Source organism: Biomphalaria glabrata, chromosome 9 (assembly GCF_947242115.1).
Source record: "Biomphalaria glabrata chromosome 9, xgBioGlab47.1, whole genome shotgun sequence".
Classification (NCBI taxonomy): domain Eukaryota; kingdom Metazoa; phylum Mollusca; class Gastropoda; family Planorbidae; genus Biomphalaria; species Biomphalaria glabrata.
In genome coordinates, this window is record NC_074719.1 from 15,364,142 (window position 1) to 15,389,287 (window position 25,146).

The following is a 25,146-nucleotide window of genomic DNA, read 5'->3' on the forward strand; positions in this document are numbered from 1 at the left end:
ATTAGGCCTGTATATCACCTGCTTCCTACTGTTAACTATGTGTCATTGTGTGCTGTGCAAAGCTCTTCGTCTCGTTCTTTAGACCTTTCCGTAACTGAATCAAAGGGTGCAAACACAAAAGTCAAGTGCATTAATTTCCGATACAAACCTCAACACATGAAGCCCGTATCGATTATCTAGTGGTTCGGGAGTGTCGACCCATAGACTAGATTAACGGTTGATCGATTACACTGATATATTTGTCGGAACAACTAGACTTCGATTCAAACTGATCAATGACACAAGGATCACTGGTCCCTTTGATGAGTGTTTACCTAACACTGAGGAGTGTGTGAAGATATAAGACTACAGCAAAGTGAAGCAATGAACTTTCCGTACTCTGTGATTACTTTACAATGGGCAGAAATAATCTTATGATTACTCTCGGCTAAACACCGGACCCTTTAAACTACATGAAACACACACACACACGCATACGCACACATACATACATACATAGTACACACACACACACACTACATACATACATACATATATATTTATATATATCCACCATCACCGTTGCCGTAGTCGGTCCGTTAGGGCACCACACCTCACTGTCTTTGCCTTAAGTGAAATCTCTTTCACTGACAGGCTCGTCCACTCTTTGATGTTGTCTTCCCTCTGTTTCCATGTCTGCCTCTTTTTCTTTTTTCCTGAAACTGTTCCCCTTTATATACTATTATATAAACATAAGTTTCAATCTACCATTATCTACGCATCTAAAATTTTCCCACTGACCCCTGAGTGAAAAATATGTATAAATGTATAGTATATAAGCTACAACTGTGAAAAAAAAAAACATTTTGTTATATGACTCTTATAGGAGTGTTTATTGAGATTTGAGATTATAACTTTTGTTATAATAAATAAAACTGCAAAGTTCAACAAGCACAAATGTCTAAGGGGTTCCACAAAAATCCTGCTAGGGGCCTGCACTTTCTTAAATCCGGTCTTGTCACGTGTATAGGTTTACGAAATTACGGAACTCGGTTGAAATGTAACAACAAAATACTATAGCAAGTAAATATTTTTTTTCTCATTTTGTTAATAGAGCGCTATGAGCTTAAAGTCTGTTAGTTTATATTCTCTGCTAGATTGTGTAAAACATGGGCTTAAAGTCTGTTAGTTTATATTCTCTGCTAGATTGTGTAAAACATGGGCTTAAAGTCTGTTAGTTTATATTCTCTGCTAGATTGTGTAAAACATGGGCTTAAAGTCTGTTAGTTTATATTCTCTGCTAGATTGTGTAAAACATGGGCTTATAGTCTGTTAGTTTATATTCTCTGCTAGATTGTGTAAAACATGAGCTTATAGTCTGTTAGTTTATATTCTCTGCTAGATTGTGTAAAACATGGGCTTATAGTCTGTTAGTTTATATTCTCTGCTAGATTGTGTAAAACATGAGCTTAAAGTCTGTTAGCTAACATTCTCTGCTAGATTCTAAAACTTGACCTTAAGCACTGTTAGCTAATATTCTCTGCTAGACTGTTACACATTAAGAAGTCTGTGAGTCAACATTCTCGTCTAGAGTGTCAAACTCGAGACGCAATAGAAAGTTAATTGATGACGCTCTCCCGAGTCGTTGTGTTTACTTATAAACCCATTTGTATCCCAGTGCCACGGGTAACACTAACCTCATGCGCTTGCCCTATCTTGCAGGAGTATGGTATGAAGAAGCCCACTGCTCGTCTGGATCCATGTGGCTATGAAGGTACCTGTAACCGATTGCCTGTCACTAATGGGGACACGAAATTTACAGAGAAAATGGTTCCAGGATATACAGGTAAGATATGTGTTTGGACTTTGGTCCAGGATATACAGGTAAGATATGTGTTTGGACTTTGGTCCAGGATATACAGGTAAGATATGTGTTTGGACTTTGGTCCAGGATATACAGGTAAGATATGTGTTTGGACTTGGTCGAGGATATACAGGTAAGATATGTGTTTGGACTTTGGTCCAGGATATACAGGTAAGATATGTGTTTGGACTTTGGTCCAGGATATACAGGTAAGATATGTGTTTGGACTTTGGAGGTTCTCAAATAAGTCTGAACCTTTGATGGATATGCGTTTTGAGGTTCTCAAGTAGTCTGAACATTTGAGTTATTTCATAGACACGGGGATGATGGATATTATTTTAACATCGTTTTGGGCCACAAAAATGTAAATGAATCAAGTATAGGGGCTTGTCATAATTAGGCTAATCACAGCAATCTGTTCTTTGTTTACATGTTGATTTCTACAAATCCAGTTTACATTATAAAGTAGTATTTGAAAAAATTCTATACATATTACAATTAAAGCAGTGTGGAGATAGAATGGAATCTTTGAAAAGAGACAGATTTTGAGAAATAATTTAAGAAAAAAAAAAGACAAAATTAACAATGTCAAGGACACTAGACTTGACTGTATTGAAAGATCACTGTTTCCAACTAAAAAATACTTTGTGATACAAGCGCTGGTTCTGTAGTGCTAAAAAGTGCAAACAAATTATTTTGTGCTATTAAAGTACATATCAATTCTGTACTCCGTAAAAAACAAAAAAAAATAAAAACAAAAACAAAAAAAAACAACTGGGTATTTATAGATTTGTTCTCATGTATGTGAATTCCCACTACAATCAACAGAACTTTATAAAACCAAAATCAACCTAAAACTAAGTTTTCATCCTATCTAGGCCCTACTTTCTCTTTTGTATTCCTCTGTTTACGACATCACATACTCCAAACGGCATGACATACTCTCAACTCCAAAGCAAATAGTTCGTGTTTTAAAATAAATTGTTGATTAACTTTTTGTCTCATAGACCTCTTGGAAGACTTCTCACACCCGTATTCTCGTATAAACGTATTCTCCTAGAACCAAAATGGCTCAAAAAAAAAAAAAATAACCAGCAAACGTTTGCTCCTGTTTGTTTATGACTTCTTTTTTCTGAGCATGAGATAGAACAATATTTGGCGCCTAACTAGTAGGCAGCAACCAAGCCGTCTGCAGCTAAGCAGTCTGCTACAGATGTTCAAAGACTTGCGTGTTACAAGCAGCAGATGTGACTAGATTGGCTACATGCTGAACATGAATAAGCCCTCTGTTTCAAAGAAAAAGAACAATTCATAGGACAATTCAAAGACGAATGGATATGGCATTACGTAATACCTGTCTCACACAAGTCCAACACGACTGATGACGTTTGAGTACTGTCTTATCTAGGGCCGGCCTTAGGCCACTGCAATCTATGAGACCGCAGTGGGCCCCGCACTTTTATTGGCCCCGTGCTAATTCTAGGTGTGAATTATTAAATTAAACCATTTTATAACTTTAAAACAGATTTCCCGCGGCCTCCTGATTTACCAGGAGCTCTTGGAAATTTTCTGAAATTGCAAGATATACGAAAAAGTCCTGGAAATCTCAGGAAATGATAAAAATCTTTTGAAAACTCATAAGAATCTCCTGAAATATAGACAAAAATTGTCATTTATATGAGAATCGAGTCCTTGTAATCACAACAAATTTCCGTAAGGATCAATAAAGCAGTCTTAGTCTTAGTCTTAGTCTTAGTCTTATTTTGGGGTGTCATTCAATATGGAAAACGCCAATCATACGCGCGATTAAAAAAAAACGGCATTATATAATACCCGCAATTGTGGAATCTGGTGACAGGAGAGGTTAGTAATGGATGGGCAGTTCCGGTAATACTATTTTTATTACCTACAAAGTGAAAAACAATCACTCTCTAAGTTGAATAAACGAGGTATTGTCTTTTTAGTATGTATTTGATATGTTTTTTGTTTGTTTTTGTTTATATAGTTTATCTAGTTAACTAAAGAAAACCATGAATCGAACGAACTCATGTTGACATTTGTTTAAAAAGTAATGAAACCTTTTTATTAACGAAACCTTTTTTAAAAAAAATTCATTTGCACTGCTTGAGAAAAGTTGGAAATGACTGCTAGATTATCTCCCTTGAAGTAACCTAACAATAGATTAAGATATTGATCAACAGACAGTAATCGCGAATCTTCTTAGTGCAATTCTCTCAACAAAGGCGCGCGTCTTATCTTTAAGTGTGCTTACTTTAAGCCAGTAATAGTCAAACCCAAAGTTCCAGGGACACCGAAAGGGAGGCATGGATCATCAACAGTCTACTCTACATTAATTCTCTCTAGTGATTATCATATGATGAGAAGTACTACTGCGCATGCGTGCACAGCGGGCACTAACACTAAATGATATTTAGAATGGATTGTACGTATTGTACATGTTTATAACCAGGGCTAGCCTAGGCATAGGCAAACTAGGCAGCCGCCTAGGGCCTCTAATTAGTTGGAACTCTGTCTCTTTACCTTTCCCTTAGTCTGTTGGACATTTGGGGCACCATGCAAGACTCGTCGACCGTCTTTCTCCATTCCCCTCTGTCTTATAGACAGAACCTCTTTCAACGGCAGGCCCGACCATTCTTTTATGTTGTACTCCCAACGATCTTGTAATATGGCCATACATTTTTAGCTTGCGTTTTTTTTTTTACGATAGCAGATCATCATGGGGTCCAATCGCTGCAGTAACCCTGTCTCTAATCTCTTGGCCGACCCTAAACTATAACAAAATATACATATGTGAATTAAATTTCAAAAGATCTAGCTAGGCTCTAGCACCATCAAAACAGGAAACTATTAAGTTTATCTAAATTAAAACTCTACTAGAATGTTTCAGTGGAAGTGAACAAAATTCGTTGTTATATGTAATGCGTTGGCGTGACAAGAGACTACTACTTCTTAGTTGAGATCCACTGATAGATTCAATGTCGTCTAAATTAAGGCCTTTGTAGTTGTACACCCCATTTTTGTTGTCTAAGGATTCCATTCCTATACATTACAGTATCTGATTTTTTTGTTCTTCAGCACACAACTTTAAATGTATTATTTATCAATTAAACTGATCTTGAACTAAAGAGAAAACATTCTTTGTCGTTCTTCTAAAGAGTAGGGAATATGTTAGCCGCCTTATGTGTAATACGTCTAGACTTTGTTTCTGAAATAATTGAGATCAGACAACTCTGTTTATTTAGTTTTCAGGTAAATGAACTTTGAACTAGAGTTGTTGTTCTTGTAAAGAAAATTGAAAGAATGTTGGGGGAAATTGTTACACTGTGCGTATAGATACAAATGATGATTACTGGTTCGTGAGCTATTCCTTCGTGATTTTTCTATCGTCTATTCGCAACATAAAGATCATTGAATGTATGGGCACTCGCCTAGTAAGTAAACTTTGACTTCAAAGTTCAAAGTATCTCTAGAAAAATATCACATTGGCTCAACAAATAAAAAAAAAGGATTAGATTTTTGGAGTCAAGTATAAAGTCATGATAAATCCAAGCCTTATTAGATTTTGACTATTTAAAAATAAAGTATTTTAATAAACCATCCACAACTTTTGTGTTCTTGTTAGCAGCGTAGAATCCAGTTTCTTTCGATTGTAAAACACATTCATTTTTTTAAAGCAAGTTTAGTTGGCAACGGTGATCTTACAATATGGCATCCTTGACATTGTTTTATGTTATTTATTTATTTCAAAATTTTTTCCATTCTTTCTCTTTTCATTTCTTACTCTTTGTTTAGGTCCCATTGTATTGCATCCACATTTGTTGATATCGCTTTTACTTTTTATCTCTTACCGAATTTCATTTCCCTGGATTGTTCTTTTGCATATGTCTCACTAACGTATGACTATTTCAGAAGACTGAACTAAGTTTATTTCTCTACTTTTCTTGTACATGTTGATATTTAGCTAATTTTACAGACGTTGTCAGGGGAGGGGCAGGCAATGTCCTTGTTGTCTGGAGCCAAGATTTGTTTGTACATATACACACAAAGTTTTATCAATGAGACTTCAAACTAGACCAGACGTCATTTGCTTTCATTTTCTAAACCAACATTTCCGAAAGCTAGTTTGATTTTTTTTACTTTTTCCTAATCTCTTCATGATAATTATAAAAAGTTTGAAAAAAAAAGGGATATTCAGTGCCAAGAAAGTTCGCTTGTTAGTTAATCACTCAAATGGAACTCCCTTTTTAACTTTTCTTTTTTTTTTTTTGGTTCAAGCCATCCCCCCTCCCCTTTTCCACTCACGTCTGCTAATTCACGTCTGCTAAGCTTCTTTACCTTGTAACAAATGCTCTTGGCAAAATGCGCCAACAGGTGGACAGGGTTGTGTGGGTTGGTTGCGGGCAAATTGAAACACTCTTACCTTTTCCCCACAGTTTTCAAAATTTAATGAACCCAAGCAATGAATCGAAGTTTTGCTCAACTTTGTTTCTTCTTTCAAGTTGGCAAGGAAAAAAAATCGAGCTCAGTAAAGGAAATAAAACCTTTAAAAACTTATTTGGAAAAGGTGAGGGCGGATGGATGTAATAAAGAGAAAAGTTAAAGATTTATATTTAGACCTCGTGTGGGAAAATGTTTCTGATTAGTCTCGAGACTTGTACATCTTAGTTTCTATTTATAGCTTTGTTTTCTTTCTCTTTCGCTCATCATTCTTCTTTCTAGTCTGTAGAATTTAGAATTAAGGACAACATTCTACATCACTGTCAGTAGGCCTACTACATTTCTCTAGCTTTTGACTAATGGCAGCACTAGTAGTATAAAGTTTTGAATTTTATTTTATCAGAACATCACGAACAATCTAGAGTGTTCACTAAAACACAAGTCAATGGATGAATTAAAAAGAAAATACAAACTAGTCTGTAGCATTAAGGACAACATTCTACAGCACTGTCAGTAGGCCTACTACAATTATCTAGCTTTAATGGTACTAGCAATCTAATGTTATGACTTTTATTTGAACAGAACATCACGAACGATTAAGAGTGTTCACTAAAACGCATGTCAATGGATGAATTTAAAAAGAAAATATAAACTATTAGCATGCATACTTCTCTAAGCCATTACAAATGTTTCAGAACTTATAGATGTAACAATTCACGAAGCCCTCAAGATATAGGAAGCGCACTTTTGTCTTTCTACACCTATGTCAGATTATATCAAACATTAGCAACCCATCAAACTTCACTTCAATATAATCGTATGGATACCAACACCCGGTTCGCTCACTAGGACGCTGGATGTATTCAGCCATAACTTTGAGGCATTTCAAAAAGTGCAAAGAAACATGATTTGACTATTTGACTCTAGCTGTTGCCTCCTTGCCTCCCAAACGAGGACACACATTTGTATAGAGGAGGAAGGAATGGAAAGTCCAGAGTTACATTTTAACTTCAAGTCCCCAAGAGGGGCGTCATCCTCCTTAGGGCTTGCACAGACTAAGAAAACTATATTCTAACATTGTGTACGTACTAGAACAATTCATTTCACATGTAAACTAAAAGCATAGCTGCTTAAAAATGACATCGTCTTCTTCTAACCATACAGATATATGGTTTAACACAGTTGAGTCGTTGATTCCCTCAAAGAGATAACACTCGCTAGGCCATCTCTATAGTGTTTAATTAGTCCCATTAATTTACAAGCAACGTTGAAATTAGAAATGTTCGAATTGATATGTTAGGTGCACAAGAACTTTTTAAAAAAAATTCTTGTCCTATCAACGAGATCGATACAGGTCAGGAGACAAAGTTTATAATAGTTTTACATTTACTAAAATTAAATGTGATGATAGCAGGGGAGGTAACAGCAATGTTGTGAAACTTTTGGGGTAATTGTCTTCTCCTATTTCTCTCATAAACTACAGGCGTTCCTTCAAAGAGAAGATAATGACGTCCTACGCGTATCTATGTGCATGTTAATTACAGACTTAAACTCTGATTAGTCATTGGTCTTCCTGGAGGATTCAGGTAACCCATTCCATGCTCTACTGGCACCAGCGAAGAAGGAGCACTTGTACAAATTTGTCTTAGCATATACAATACGAGATGTGCCATAAATAAGAAGAGTGCCATTTTTAGCGGCCCCCGAAAGGGGAAAAGATGCTATTATTTTTGTGTCCGTCCGTCCGTCCGCCCCTTTTAGATTTCAGAAACTAGAAGAGAAAATGAAAATCGGAAATCATGATATTCTAGACATTCAAAGTTCTGATGCAATGGCTACTTTTTTCTTTTCTGAAAGCGAAAAATCTAATTTTTTACATCAATTATCCAAGTAGGGTTTTTTTTCATAAAAATACACCAGTTTTATAACTATTCACTATTAATAGTAACAAACACTGGGTGCTTTTTAGTAAGGGAAATCAATATTTACCTTTTTTTAAACACATTTATGCAAACTTTTTTTTAAAGAGAAAAAATTTATTTACTATGCAGATAAGTTAGACATAATTTGAAACAACAACTAATAAGTAGTTTTTCAGATTAGCGCGTGAACTGCAGTCTACTTAACGGCACTAAGGCCTCGAATAAGAGATTGACCCTTTACAAAACAATTAGATCAGTTAGATATTCATTATAAGACATCAGTTAGGCCAGGTTCACATCCAACCTCACATTCACTTTCACCTATCCCTTTGTCTGCTGGACCTTTGGGACACCACACGAGATCTGTCAACCTTCTTTCTCCATTCTTCTCTTTCATTTGCCTTTGATAAAATTTCATTATGATATTCTTTCTGAAAATATTGAAACCTGCCTTTTTACCTGCCTTGAGTGGACCACCTCTGATAGAACTTAATACCGATATTGTTTTGAAAATATTGAAACCTGCATTTTTTCCTTCCTGGGTGGGCCACTTCGGAGGCCAATTTTGAGTTTGTGTTTCAACACTAACTGTCTTTGTAACCTTGTTGTTTATAATTATATTTTTTTTCAACATGTTTTCTTTTGTGTTGGTGTAACTCGTCTCTCTGTCTCTCTCGCTCTCTCTCTCTCTGTCTGTCGCTCTCTATCTCTCTCTCTTCTAATGCTACATTTTTGGGCTGATGCTTTGACAAATTCCTACAACTCTGACAATATTTTCATCTACATGATGTCCAGAGAGTCTCTTTAGAGAAGTTTTTTTCCCACTAAAAATACAAAGTCTTAATAAATAATGTATATCCAAATTGAAGGAATTTCTATTTATTAAATACAGCAGCTCTGCCATCATGTTGTTTTTAGTTATGGGCTATTTCTGTCTTATAACTTCATCAATGGTAATAAGAGCATCCTTGACCTTCCATTTCTTATCTTTTAAACAAGGAGAATAGAAGTAAGTATAAAGATTTTATGGACAGCATCGATCATTTGATAAGAGTAGTACCATTAGTAAAATCACTTAACTTAGAGACATTTAAGGACATAAGACCAACAAGTTAAGTAGCAATAAAACGCTAAACCATAACTTAGAAATAGAAAAACAAAACCAAATGAAATACTCAGAAAGACAAAAAGATAAAGGCTTATTTCTTATTTCATATGCTAGGACAAATTCGTAAAAGCGCTTCTTCTTCACTTGTGCCATAGAGAATGGAATGGGTTGCCTGAATCAGCCAGGAAAACCAATAACTTAGCAAAGTTTAAGTCGCTGATTAACACGCACTACATTGACACATGACATGCGTAGGACATAATTATCTTCTTTCTGAAATAACGTCTGTAATGTATAAAATAAGATATGATCATAACGCCTTCTTTTGCATCGGTTAGTTTCTTTTCAATTTTTCACTTTCTTTCTTTGTCTCACTCTCACTCTCTTTTCTCTCTTTTTCTTTTCTTTCTCTTTTCCTTTTCTCTCTCTCTTTGATTCTCGTTACTCTCTCTTTTCTCCCTCTCTTTTCTCTTTTTCTTTTCTCTCTATCTTTTCTCTCTCTCTTTTTCTCTCTTACTTTTCTCTATCCCTCTTTTCTTTCTCTCTTTTCTCTCTCTTTTTTTTCTCTCTCTTTTTTCTCTCTCTTACTCTCACTCGCATTTCCTCTCTATCTTTCTCAAACTCTTTTTATCTTTCACTCCCCTTCTTTCTCTCACTCCCTTTCTTATACTCTTTCACTCCTTCTATCCACAGGCTATGTTCCTAGACTGATGTTCACTCTTTCTATCCACAGGCTATGTTCCTAGACTGATGTTCACTCTTTCTATCCACAGGCTATGTTCCTAGACTGATATTCACTCCTTCAATCTACAGCCTATTTTCCTAGACTAATGTTCACTCCTTCTATCCACAGGCTATGTTCCTAGACTGATATTCACTCCTTCAATCTACTGGCTATTTTCCTAGACTAATGTTCACTCCTTCTATCCACAGGCTATGTTCCTAGACTGATGTTCAGGTTCGGCGGAACCTACCGCCACGACTGCGACCTCAGCATTGATAACTTCATCACCAACCGCGACAGTTACGCCGCCAAGCAAGAGGAAGTGCTGCGCCACACCAACGCCAACCCAAAGTTGACGCCCATCTCCCACGACCCTTTGGTCCGGGATAAATTAAATAGCTACAGGGACTCGCACCCTAACGAAGCCACCACCATGCGTAAGTATTAATAAAACATACCATTTAGTAATACTCAAGCGTCAATAACTTCATACTAATATAGATATTAAGTATTATTAGACGAACTGAAAATGAAAACTTTTCATTTTTCTTTAATTAACTCCAACAATAACAACAACAAAAAAGATTAATATTGGCGATTCGTTTTGTTTGGTTGCTGAAAATAATCATTTTCAAACGTTTTCACGATATTATTATTTTAAATAAGTCCCCACATGGTTCCCTGTGCATGTATGCAATGGAGACCATATTACGAATTGATAGGGCCTCTTTGGGATCTCGAAACTTGCTGCTTGGGGCTCTAGGAACTAGGCACCCCCCCCCCCCCACATACACAATTTTCGGAGACGACAGAAGGGAGGAGGGTGAGAGGTTAGTCCCCAGACCAGAACACAACAACAACAACAACAACATGAACTATAATTTATCTCTTGTGTTCAGTGAAAGGAAAAAAATGGAAAGAGAACACTGTTACCAAACATACACACACACACTCGTTTTGCTTTATTTCATAGAAATATCTAAGCTCTCAACGGATATGGGGAGGGAAGTCGCGGCTACTGGGGTCCCCCCCCCCTCCTAAAAAAAAACCGCACAAAGTTCCATTCGTTAACTCGGTGAATTAGTTTTTAATCAATTGTATTTGACTTTAACAAAGTACTGCATCCATCGTTGTATTTGACTTTAACAAAGTACTGCATTCATCGTTGTATTTGACTTTAACAAAGTACTGCATTCATCGTTGTATTTGACTTTAACAAAGTACTGCATTCATCGTTGTATTTGACTTGAACAAAGTACTGCATCCATCGTTGTATTTGACTTTAACAAAGTACTGCATTCATCGTTGTATTAATTTTATTTGTTGGTAATAAGTTTTTGGAAAGACCTGTGGGAAATCTTTTTTTTTGTTGTTATACTGAAAATATTTAAGGGGCCTCCGCTTCTTCCTTGTCTCAGGGCCCCCAGACCTCCAAATCTGGTCTTGCATGATCCCACTGAAAGTGGTTCATTTCTTACATCTTACAGACTGGTTTTACATGAGCATCGATCAAATCTACCTAACAATTAGGACTAAACATTCATAGCACTAAACATTCATAGGACTAAACATTCATAGCACTAAACATTCGTAGATCTAGACATTCATATGACTAAACATTCACAGGAATCAACAATCATGGTACTAAACATTCGTAGATCTAGACATTCATATGACTAAACATTCACAGGAATCAACAATCATGGGACTAAACATTCGTAGATCTAGACATTCATAGGACTAAACATTCACAGGAATCAACAATCATATCACTAAACATTCGTAGATCTAGACATTCATAGGAATAAACATTCATAGGACTAAACATTCATAGGACTAAACATTCATAGGACTAAACATTCATAGGACTAAACATACATAGGACTATACATTCATAGGACTAAACATTCGTAGATCTAGACATTCATAGGACTAAACATTCATAGGACTAAACATTCATAGGACTAAACATTCATAGGACTAAACATTCGTAGATCTAGACATTCATAGGACTAAAACTTCATAGGACTAAACATTCGTAGGACTAAACATTCTTAGGACTAAACATTCTTAGGACTAAACATTCATAGGACTAAACAATCATAGGACTAAACCTTCATAGGACTAAACATACATAGGACTAAACATTCATAGGACTAAACAATCATAGGACTAAACATTCATAGGACTAAACATTCATAGCACTAAACATACATAGGACTAAACCTTCATAGGACTAAACATTCATAGGACTAAACATTCATAGGACTAAACAATCATAGGACTAAACAATCATAGGACTAAACATTCATAGGACTAAACATTCATAGGACTAAACATTCATAGGACTAAACATTCATAGGACTAAACATTCATAGGACTAAACATTTATAGAACTAAACAATCATAGGACTAAACATTCATAGGACTAAACATTCATAGCTGCACTGACCGATAGATCTCAATGTTCAATTTGCCACAGCCAGTGGAAGAGATGCTATTCTGGGGCTTTGAAGTTAGTTACCAAGTGGGGCCCTGAATACTTGGTAAAGAAAGATCTGCACTCTTGTATGTCAGAAAGAAAAACATAAAATATCGTTATAACATGAACTATATTCCTTATTTTTTAGCTGACAAGCGCCCACTTAGGGAGCCACCCATACCTGGATACCAGGGGTTTGTGCCCCGCGTCTACCCCACAGAGGTGGGGCTGGGTCAGCGGTATCATCGTGCTGCTGATAGTGGCCTTGACCTCTTCACCAGGGAACAACTGCATCACAAGATAACCAACTCTTCCAGCCCTGTCAAACAAATTACACTGGACAGGTCAGTTATGACACGAATGTCAGAAAGTATTCGTTTTTACATTTTGTGTGTGTTAAAGTTACCAGTGTAGTTTTTCTTCCATTTGGAAAAAATGAGCCACGCACGACAAAATAGATTTTTTAAAAGAAACATTGTTCATTCTTGTCATCACGCAATGCCCATTTCGTCAAGTCTGTAGATCCCAAACAAACTGTTGCATACTATTGGCTATTATTTTCATCATTTATCTGTGTCACTTTCCTGGTGGGAAGCTCTGCGATCTTCGTTTGTCTACCTCGTGAGTACTCGTGACTCTCTCTATAAATACACAAATACACTAATATTGGTACAGATGTGTGTTCTAGAGGTTCCAGACCTATCTCGCTAGAAATAATTTTAGTCTACTCGATAAGAAAATAAGGTTACATTTGCTTAAAGATTCATTTATCATAATGTTAAAATGCTTTTCAAATCTGTTTTTTTTTTTCATTCATTCTAAAAAAAAAATTATTATTTTCAAGTTGTGAATCATTTACACAATCTGAAAGAATTTTATTTCAGCGGAATTTAAAACAAATAATAAGAATTCAAAGTGTTACACGAAATTTGTCAACGTAATGGAAAACAATTGTAGACTCAGAACTTACTACAAAGCTGATATTAACTCAGTCTGTCTATCTTGTAAAAAATTTGAACACTATTTCTCCCACACCGATTCTCGGATCAAGTTGAAACTTTTCAAATTATTTATTGTACTAACAAAGCGTGAATAAAAAAAAATAACCAATAAGTCAACTAATTACCGGTATTGCTAATTATTTTTGTGTGATACCAACAATGGAAATGAATCCTTTAGTATTAACAGATATTTCTAGATATAAGGGGTTTTGTCCGCTTAGATAATTGTACACGTTATTTCTCCCACACCCATTCACTTATCAGGTTGAAACTTTCCACAATTTATTATTGTACCTAACAGAATATGAATCAATTAAAAAATTAAACAGTCAATTATTCACTGGTAATTAATTATTTTGTTTGATGTCGAAAAATGGAAATAAATTCTACATTATTGAGAGATTGTTGTAAATATCGAGCTCTTCCCCTTATAATAGCTTTATTATTTTTTAGGTATTTTTTTAAAATATTAATAAAGATCGTGTCTCCGTTCTAATAATGTGTACGTGTCACTTCTACAGTATGTTTAGAAATACATTTTATCTTCAGATTCAAAACAATGAAAAAATCGAGCGTTGTATCCCAAAGTGACTTTCTCAAATTGATATTTTGTTTCCTTGCATTGTGTCCTTCTAGCTGCTGGATAAAACATACACAAATAAATATACTTCAATAAATGTTGTTTTCTTGTGTTTGTTTCCAGCCAACCTGTTGATTTCAGCACGTCCACTTCCAGGCCAGGTGTTGACTACAGTACCCGTGTCTATGTCCGAGATGGCATGATACCTAAGTACACAGGATATATTCCACGTGAGTTTGGTCACGCGCTTCTTGGCGCACTCTGTTATCTGTAGATATCACACATTAGAATGTAGAACAATGGGAATGTGTTCCTTAGCTCTAAGCACGTTTCTGAGCTGCATAGTACGCGTAGCTACGTCTGTCTGAGTTTGTGCTTCAGATTTCATCATGAAAATTTTTAAAAAAAAATGCAAAAAAATAGAAGACAATTACCAATAGATCTGTTATTTGTTATACTATGAGATGGATAAACAACATTACCATTGAAACACCGATAGACATTCACAAAATTTGTATCAATACTTAATTCTCCCCTGTTCTCACTATATAATATTCTCTCCCTGTTCTCACCACTTAAATCTCCCCCCTGTTCTCACCACTTAAATCTCCCCCCTGTTCTGACCACTTAAATCTCTCCCCTGTTCTGACTACTTAAATCTCCCCCCTGTTCTCACCACTTAAATCTCTTCCTGTTCTCACCACTTAAATCTCTTCCTGTTCTCACCACTTAAATCTCTCCCTGTTCTCACCACTTAAATCTCTTCCTGTTCTCACCACTTAAATCTCCCCCCTGTTCTCACCACTTAAATCTCTTCCTGTTCTCACCACTTAAATCTCTCCCTGTTCTCACCACTTAAATCTCCCCCCTGTTCTGACCACTTAAATCTCTTCCTGTTCTCACCACTTAAATCTCTCCCCTGTTCTGACCACTTAAATCTCTCCCTGTTCTCACCACTTAAATCTCTCCCCTGTTCTGACTACTTAAATCTCTCCCTGTTCTCACCACTTAAATCTCCCCCCTGTTCTGACCACTTAAATCTCTCCCCTGTTCTGACTACTTAAATCTCTCCCCTGTTCTCACCACTTAAATCTCTCCCTGTTCTCACCACTTAAATCTCCCCCCTGTTCTGACCACTTAAATCTCCCCCCTGTTCTGACCACTTAAATCTCCCCCCTGTTCTGACCACTTAAATCTCTTCCTGTTCTCACCACTTAAATCTCCCCCCTGTTCTCACCACTTAAATCTCCCCCCTGTTCTCACCACTTAAATCTCTCCCTGTTCTGACCACTTAAATCTCTCCCTGTTCTCACCACTTAAATCTCCCCCCTGTTCTGACCACTTAAATCTCCCCCCTGTTCTCACCACTTAAATCTCTCCCTGTTCTCACCACTTAAATCTCCCCCCTGTTCTCACCACTTAAATCTCCCCCCTGTTCTGACCACTTAAATCTCCCCCCTGTTCTCACCACTTAAATCTCCCCCCTGTTCTCACCACTTAAATCTCTCCCTGTTCTCACCACTTAAATCTCCCCCCTGTTCTGACCACTTAAATCTCTCCCCTGTTCTGACTACTTAAATCTCCCCCCTGTTCTCACCACTTAAATCTCTTCCTGTTCTCACCACTTAAATCTCTCCCCTGTTCTCACCACTTAAATCTCTTCCTGTTCTCACCACTTAAATCTCTTCCTGTTCTCACCACTTAAATCTCCCCCCTGTTCTCACCACTTAAATCCCCCCCCCCCCTGTTCTCACCACTTAAATCTCTTCCTGTTCTCACCACTTAAATCTCTTCCCTGTTCTCACCACTTAAATCTCTTCCCTGTTCTAACCACTTAAATCTCTCCATGTTCTCACCACTTAAATCTCTCCATGTTCTCACCACTTAAATCTCTCCCCTGTTCTAACCACTTAAATCTCTCCCTGTTCTCACCACTTAAATCTCTCCATGTTCTCACCACTTAAATCTCTCCCTGTTCTCACCACTTAAATCTCTCCCTGTTCTCACCACTTAAATCTCTCCCTGTTCTCACCACTTAAATCTCCCCCTGTTCTCACCACTTAAATCTCTTCCCTGTTCTCACCACTTAAATCTCTCCCTGTTCTCACCATTTAAATCTCTCCCTGTTCTCACCACTTAAATCTCTCCCTGTTCTCACCACTTAAATCTCCCCCTGTTCTCACCACTTAAATCTCTCCCTGTTCTCACCACTTAAATCTCTTCCATGTTCTCACCACTTAAATCTCTCCCCTGTTCTCACCACTTAAATCTCCCCCTGTTCTCACCACTTAAATCTCTCCCTGTTCTCACCACTTAAATCTCTTCCCTGTTCTCACCACTTAAATCTCTTCCCTGTTCTCACCACTTAAATCTCTCCCCTGTTCTAACCACTTAAATCTCTCCCTGTTCTCACCACTTAAATCTCTCCCTGTTCTCACCACTTAAAACTATCCCTGTTCTCACCACTTAAATCTCTCCATGTTCTCACCACTTAAATCTCTCCCTGTTCTCACCACTTAAATCTCCCCCTGTTCTCACCACTTATATCTCTCCCTGTTCTCACCACTTAAATCTCCCCCCCCTGTTCTCACCACTTAAATCTCTCCCTGTTCTCACCACTTAAATCTCTCCCTGTTCTCACCACTTAAATCTCTCCCTGTTCTCACCACTTAAATCTCCCCCCCCCCTGTTCTCACCACTTAAATCTCTTCCCTGTTCTCACCACTTAACTCTCCCCCCCCCCCCTGTTCTCACCACTTAAATCTCCCCCTCCCCCTGTTCTCACCACTTAAATCTCCCCCTGTTCTCACCACTTAAATCTCTCCCCTGTTCTCACCACTTAAATCTCTCCCCTGTTCTCACCACTTAAATCTCTCCCTGTTCTCACCACTTAAATCTCCCCCCCCCTGTTCTCACCACTTAAATCTCTCCCTGTTCTCACCACTTAAATCTCCCCCCCCTGTTTTCACCACTTAAATCTCTCCCTGTTCTCACCACTTAAATCTCTCCCTGTTCTCACCACTTAAATCTCTCCCTGTTTTCACCACTTAAATCTCCCCCTGTTCTCACCACTTAAATCTCTCCCTGTTCTCACCACTTAAATCTCTCCCTGTTTTCACCACTTAAATCTCTCCCTGTTCTCACCACTTAAATCTCTCCCTGTTCTCACCACTTAAATCTCCCCCTGTTCTCACCACTTAAATCTCTCCCTGTTCTCACCACTTAAATCCCCCCCCCCTGTTCTCACCACTTAAATCCCCCCCCCTGTTCTCACCACTTAAATCTCTCCCCTGTTCTCACCACTTAAATCTCTCCCTGTTCTCACCACTTAAATCTCTCCCCTGTTCTCACCACTTAAATCTACCCCCTGTTCTCACCACTTAAATCCCCCCCCCTGTTCTCACCACTTAAATCCCCCCCCCTGTTCTCACCACTTAAATCTCTCCCTGTTCTCACCACTTAAATCTCTCCCTGTTCTCACCACTTAAATCTCTCCCTGTTCTCACAACTTAAATCTCCCCCTGTTCTCACCACTTAAATCCCCCTCCTGTTCTCACCACTTAAATCTCCCCCCTGTTCTCACCACTTAAATCTCCCCCTGTTCTCACCACTTCAAATCCCCCCCCCCTGTTCTCACCACTTAAATCTCCCCCCTGTTCTCACCACTCAAATCTACCCCCCCCTGTTCTCACCACTTAAATCTCCCCCCTGTTCTCACCACTTAAATCCCCCCCATGTTCTCACCACTTAAATCCCCCCCCCTGTTCTCACCACTTAAATCTCCCCCCTGTTCTCACCAATTAAATCCCCCCCCCTGTTCTCACCACTTAAATCCCCCCTTTTCTCACCACTTAAATCTCTCCCCTGTTCTCACCACTTAAATCTCCCCTCTGTTCTCACCACTTAAATCTCTCTCTGTTCTCACCACTTAAATCTTCCCCTGTTCTCACCACTTCAAATTCCCCCCCCCCCTGTTCTCACCACTTCGTTCTCCCCCCTGTTCTCAACACTTCAAATCCCCCCCCCTGTTCTCACCACTTAAATCTCTCCCTGTTCTCACCACTTAAATCCCCCCCTGTTCTCACCACTTAAATCTCCCCCCTGTTCTCACCACTTAAATCTCCCCCTGTTCTCACCACTTCAAATTCCCCCCCCCCTGTTCTCACCACTCAAATCTCACCCCCCTCCTGTTCTCACCACTTAAATCTCCCCCCTGTTCTCACCACTTAAATCCCCCCCCTGTTCTCACCACTTAAATCCCCCCCTGTTCTCACCACTTAAAATTCCCCCCTGTTCTCACCACTTAAAATTCCCCCCCCCCTGTTCTCACCACTTAAATCCCCCCCTGTTCTCACCACTTAAATCCCCCCCCTGTTCTCACCACTTAAATCTCCCCCCTGTTCTCACCACTTAAATCTCCCCCCTGTTCTCACCACTTAAATCTTCTCCCTGTTCTCACCACTTAAAATCCCCCCCCCTGTTCTCACCACTTAAATCCCCCCCCCCCTGTTCTCACCACTTAAATCCCCCCCCTGTTCTCACCACTTAAATCTCCCCCCTGTTCTCACCACTTAAATCTTCTCCCTGTTCTCACCACTTAAAATCCCCCCCCCCTGTTCTCACCACTTAAATCCCCCCCCTGTTCTCACCACTTAAATCTCTCCCCTGTTCTCACTACTTAAATCTCTCCCTGTTCTCACCACTTAAATCTCTCCCCTGTTCTCACCACTTAAATCTACCCCCTGTTCTCACCACTTAAATCCCCCCCCCCTGTTCTCACCACTTAAATCTCTCCCTGTTCTCACCACTTAAATCTCTCCCTGTTCTCACCACTTAAATCTCTCCCTGTTCTCACAACTTAAATCTCCCCCTGTTCTCACCACTTAAATCCCCCTCCTGTTCTCACCACTTAAATCTCCCCCCTGTTCTCACCACTTAAATCTCCCCCTGTTCTCACCACTTCAAATTCCCCCCCCCCCTGTTCTCACCACTTAAATCTCCCCCCTGTTCTCACCACTCAAATCTCCCCCCCCCTTTTCTCACCACTTAAATCTCCCCCCTGTTCTCACCACTTAAATCCCCCCCATGTTGTCACCACTTAAATCCCCCCCCCCTGTTCTCACCACTTAAATCTCCCCCCTGTTCTCACCAATTAAATCCCCCCCCCCCTGTTCTCACCACTTAAATCCCCCCTGTTCTCACCACTTAAATCTCTCCCCTGTTCTCACCACTTAAATCTCCCCTCTGTTCTCACCACTTAAATCTCTCTATGTTCTCACCACTTAAATCTTCCCCTGTTCTCACCACTTCAAATTCCCCCCCCCCTGTTCTCACCACTTCGTTCTCCCCCCTGTTCTCAACACTTCAAATCCCCCCCCCTGTTCTCACCACTTAAATCTCTCCCTGTTCTCACCACTTAAATCTCTCCCTGTTCTCACCACTTAAATCTCTCCCTGTTCTCACCACTTAAATCTCCCCCTGTTCTCACCACTTAAATCCCCCCCTGTTCTCACCACTTAAATCTCCCCCCTGTTCTCACCACTTAAATCTCCCCCTGTTCTCACCACTTCAAATTCCCCCCCCCCCTGTTCTTACCACTCAAATCTCACCCCCCTCCTGTTCTCACCACTTAAATCTCCCCCCTGTTCTCACCACTTAAATCCCCCCCCTGTTCTCACCACTTAAAATTCCCCCCTGTTCTCACCACTTAAAATTCCCCCCTGTTCTCACCACTTAAAATTCCCCCCCCCCTGTTCTCACCACTTAAATCCCCCCCTGTTCTCACCACTTAAATCCCCCCCCTGTTCTCACCACTTAAATCTCCCCCCTGTTCTCACCACTTAAATCTCCCCCCTGTTCTCACCACTTAAATCTTCTCCCTGTTCTCACCACTTAAAATCCCCCCCCCCTGTTCTCACCACTTAAATCCCCCCCCCCCTGTTCTCACCACTTAAATCCCCCCCCCTGTTCTCACCACTTAAAATCCGCCCCCCTGTTCTCACCACTTAAATCTCTCCCTGTTCTCACCACTTAAATCTCTCCCTGTTCTCACCACTTAAATCTCTCCCTGTTCTCACCACTTAAATCCCCCCCTGTTCTCACCACTTAAATCTCCCCCCTGTTCTCACCACTTAAATCTCCCCCTGTTCTCACCACTTCAAATTCCCCCCCCCTGTTCTCACCACTTTAATCTCCCCCCTGTTCTCACCACTCAAATCTCCCCCCCCCCCTGTTCTCACCACTTAAATCTCCCCCCTGTTCTCACCACTTCAAATTCCCCCCCCCCTGTTCTCACCACTTAAATCTCCCCCCTGTTCTCACCACTCAAATCTCCCCCCCCCTGTTCTCACCACTTTAATCCCCCCCCCCTGTTCTCACCACTTAAATCTCCCCCCTGTTCTCACCACTTAAATCTCCCCCCTGTTCTCACCAATTAAATCCCCCCCCCTGTTCTCACCACTTAAATCCCCCCCTGTTCTCACCACTTAAATCTCTCCCCTGTTTTCACCACTTAAATCTCTCCCTTTTCTCACCACTTAAATCTCCCCTCTGTTCTCACCACTTAAATACCTCCCTGTTCTCACCACTTAAATCTCCCCCCTGTTCTCACCACTTAAATCTCCCCCCTGTTCTCACCACTTCAAATTCCCCCCCCCTGTTCTCACCACTTAAATCTCCCCCCTGTTCTCACCACTTCAAATCCCCCCCCTGTTCTCACCACTTAAAATTCCCCCCCCCCTGTTCTCACCACTTAAATCCCCCCCCCCCTGTTCTCACCACTTAAAATTCCCCCCTGTTCTCACCACTTAAAATTCCCCCCCTGTTCTCACCACTTAAATCCCCCCCCTGATCTCACCACTTAAAATTCCCCCCCCCCTGTTCTCACCACTTAAATCCCCCCCCTGTTCTCACCACTTAAATCCCCCCCCTGATCTCACCACTTAAATCTCCCCCCTGTTCTCACCACTTAAATCCCCCCCCTGTTCTCACCACTTAAAATCCCCCCCCCTGTTCTCACCACTTAAATCCCCCCATGTTCTCACCACTTAAATCCCCCCCTGTTCTCACCACTTAAATCTCTCCCCTGTTTTCACCACTTAAATCTCTCCCTGTTCTCACCACTTAAATCTCCCCTCTGTTTTCACCACTTAAATCCCTCCCTGTTCTCACCACTTAAATCTCCCCCCTGTTCTCACCACTTAAATCTCCCCCCTGTTCTCACCACTTCAAATTCCCCCCCCCCCTGTTCTCACCACTTAAATCTCCCCCCTGTTCTCACCACTTCAAATCCCCCCCCCCTGTTCTCACCACTTAAAATTCCCCCCCCCCTTTGTTCTCACCACTTAAATCCCCCCCCCTGTTCTCACCACTTAAAATTCCCCCCTGTTCTCACCACTTAAAATTCCCCCCCTGTTCTCACCACTTAAATCCCCCCCCCTGATCTCACCACTTAAAATTCCCCCCCCCCTGTTCTCACCACTTAAATCCCCCCCCCTGTTCTCACCACTTAAATCCCCCCCCCTGATCTCACCACTTAAATCTCCCCCCTGTTCTCACCACTTAAATCCCCCCCCTGTTCTCACCACTTAAAATCCCCCCCTGTTCTCACCACTTAAATCCCCCCCATGTTCTCACCACTTAAATCCCCCCCCTGTTCTCACCACTTAAAATTCCCCCCCCCCTGTTCTCACCACTCAAATCTCCCCCCCCCCTGCTCTCACCACTTATATCTCTCCCCTGTTCTCACCACTTAAATCTCTCCCTGTTCTCACCACTCAAATCTCCCCCCCCCCCTGCTCTCACCACTTACTCCCCCCTGTTCTCACCACTGCATTAAGTGAATTCAACTAGCTATAAAATACAAATGTTACTGTTTGCAATGAGATTTTAAAAGGAAGTGGGCTATTTTTAAGAAATTCAATTCTAATCAAGGAATGTTTACAGTAAACTTCATTTACACAGCTTCCTTTCATTACTTTATTACACAACTTCATTACACAATTCCATTACACATCTCCATTACACATTTAATGTCTATCAGTATGTAAACATGTTACTACTTGCAGAGAGACGCTATGTATTCGGCAACACGTATGGAGATGAAACCAGATCACTGGACGTGTGCGCCCACCCAGCACCTAACTATGGAATGTTTGTACGATCAAAAACTTTCGCTTGAAAAACAAAAAACCATCATAGTTAATCTACTCAGAAACAGTACAGAGTGTTGTCTATGTTGTCTAGGTTTTTTTTTTTTGTGTGTGATAAATTTACTGTGCACACCAATTATAGGTTAGAAACAATAAGAACAAAACAACAACAACGTGTAAGCCCTGTTTTCTATTTGGCCTTATTAATGTACTTAGCATCTTTCTGCTCATGCTTACCAATATAGGACTAACAATTAAGGCCAAAAGTTACAACCTTTGCCTCTGTAAACCTAAATTATTAAAGTCGACTTTTTAAAATGATATATGTATTCTTGAAGTCATATCGTTTTCATGTAACAGAGAAATGTTTGTAATATTTCTAGAAGTGCTTTCTTAATTGTCATGAGCCGTATTATTTAAAAGAAAAGTAGATTTGTTTTTTTTTACACCTAGAGAATTGTTTTTCATTGTAGTGTACGAAGTGAATAGTAAGTTTGTATTCTAAAGTTATATCTAATAGCAACAACTTGCCAGTTATCTTTTCCTTACCAAGTTGTGTTGTCAACTCTCAGTGTTGGAAGTAACTTAAAGACTTGTGTTTTGATATTGCTTTGATAATAAACATGTACTTTATAAATATAAATCTCTAGAATCAGTATTATGATTTTACTTTCTCTATACTTCTTTGTCTACTGCACCGAAACTTGGAAACTATTTTATATAGGCCTCTACATTTTCCAAGTCTTCATTGTCTTCTCTTTAGATATTTACATGACTGGCTTTTCTCCCTTTTTTATTCTTTTTAACAGTAAGCATTTTTTTTTTTTTTTGCATATATTGAAATGTAAACATTTTTTTTTAGAAAGTGTAATTGTTTAAAAAGCAAAAAATGTTAATACTTTATGTCTAAATGTGGAGTAATTATTAAAAGAAATACATGAGCTCAGATTTCTTCGCAATAATTTCCACAACTTATTAACAACTCAAATAGGCCTACATCTATATTTTTGTAACTGATATTTTTTCCATTTAAAAAGTTTCTTTATTATAAATAAATAGAGCGTTATATATCAGTGTCCTTCTTTACATTTGAAACAATCTCTAGACTGTATATACTTTTGTTCATAATTATCCAGTTTAAAAAAAAAAGCAACAACTTATCTTTTCATTTGAATTGCTGACTAACCCAATAGCCATAAGCATTCCAAGCCTTGTTATACATTTATCTCTATTTAATATTATTAATTGGTTTTCATTTTGCATATTAATTGCCATACTCTCTATTGTGATAATGTACTCATCATGTTACTTAAACTTATATATAAACAGTATTACGTAAGTCGTTCAAGTGGAAACAAAAATAACAATGGACTCAAAATTCGTACGGATCTATCCTCAAGTTTATTTTGCAACAATATTGTGTTACACTGGAATTAGGTTTATGCACGATATGTTTTGTACAATTTATCAAAGGACGAGGCTATCTATTCAAAAGCAAAGCAGCGAGCTTGGAATTCTTAACTTAAACTGAACAAAAAATAGATCTAGCTCCCCCCTACTTGAAGACAGAAAATCCATTTTGGTTAAAAGTAAACACTTATTTGTGTTGATATACCCCAAATTTTTTTTATCCAACATGGCGACAACGTGCATTATCCTAATGACTATCTGTCTACATCATGTTCAGAATAAACAGGGATATTGCCTTAGAGTTCTCAGTCCATTGTGTACCTAGGTATTACGTCATTGAAATGTGAGATGATTTCGTGGGTTGTTTCTTGATCTAAGTACATCAGCTTTAAAGAGCCCAGTCATGAGCCCAGTATTGGAATTCTTCTGTTTTGGAGAGCAAAGTTCTATGATAAGCATGGAGATCCATCAAGGTTAATGTTATGCAAGAACTGCTGTGTCAATGTGTGGCAAGGCTTAGAGAGTATGTAGATCTTTGTAAAACATGCAATTATTGAATCCTTTGAATGTGTATAAATATGACATCATCTTGAATGTATTATCGGTATAGTTAGTAAGAGAGACTGTATTTGTGTTTGATAGAGAGAGAGAGAATGTCCCATTTCTTGCCACACATGGTACACGAATTAGTTTTAAGCTCCAAAATGGATACATTCGAACATAACAAAATTTCATTTAAAGAGTTTTTTGTCTAATCAATATATTTCTAAGACATTAAAATCACATCAAAATCTCTCATTCGGTTCTTTGCCTCTTTAATTATTCATAGCCTCATTGTTATAAGTAACATTAACATATTATCCAGTCACATTAGAACACATGTCGGCAGTATCAGACTAATATAGTATTTCAAATATGACCTTGATTTAATTAAGACTAAGTCATGATTCCTTTTGAATTTCAGTTTGTGTTCCTAGATCAACAAGCCTCCAGTAAATTAGATTCTGCCAAATAGCTGAGTACATGTTCTTGAAACAACGCTATTCCCATTGTTGTAGATACTTAGAATCTTGATCGCAGAGGGCTAAAAAGTTTACCGAGTAACCTTCCCGCCATTCAAGTTCATTTCCTCTTTCCACTTCAGGTCTCTTGCCCCGGCGTCATGGCTGGCCACGCTACATACCCATGTGTCCCGACATCAGCGCCACCTAGACCACATTTTATAAACAATGTCGGCGGTAGGGTGCTCTCTCATTGTGGGTAAATGGTAATACAATCCATTATGTAGAACAACGCAAAAATAATAATACCGGAAGTGAAGTCATACTAAATTCAATTGAGTGAGAACGGACATTTCCAAATCAGAAAAACACCTTGCAACCCCCAACTCTCACATTAAGAGTAAAGGAAGGGGCTCCATTAAGAAGGTGAGCAGACAACTCTAGCTAGCATTCTGCTTAGGTGTAGC

At 39.1% G+C, this 25,146-nt stretch overlaps 1 protein-coding gene across 1 annotated transcript in view; it reads left to right on the top strand.

The window, feature by feature from the left end:
• LOC129928229 (uncharacterized protein C10orf82-like) overlaps positions 1 to 24,476 on the top strand; it is a 30,304-nt gene extending 5,828 nt beyond the window's left edge. The window contains exons 3-7 of the mRNA XM_056041534.1: positions 1,702 to 1,825; positions 10,265 to 10,492; positions 12,686 to 12,881; positions 14,242 to 14,348; positions 22,185 to 24,476. Of these exons, the coding sequence (XP_055897509.1) occupies positions 1,702 to 1,825; positions 10,265 to 10,492; positions 12,686 to 12,881; positions 14,242 to 14,348; positions 22,185 to 22,297 (768 nt within the window). The 3' untranslated portion in view covers positions 22,298 to 24,476. The remainder of the gene's footprint in view (positions 1 to 1,701; positions 1,826 to 10,264; positions 10,493 to 12,685; positions 12,882 to 14,241; positions 14,349 to 22,184) is intronic.
• The last annotated feature ends 670 nt before the right edge of the window (positions 24,477 to 25,146 follow it).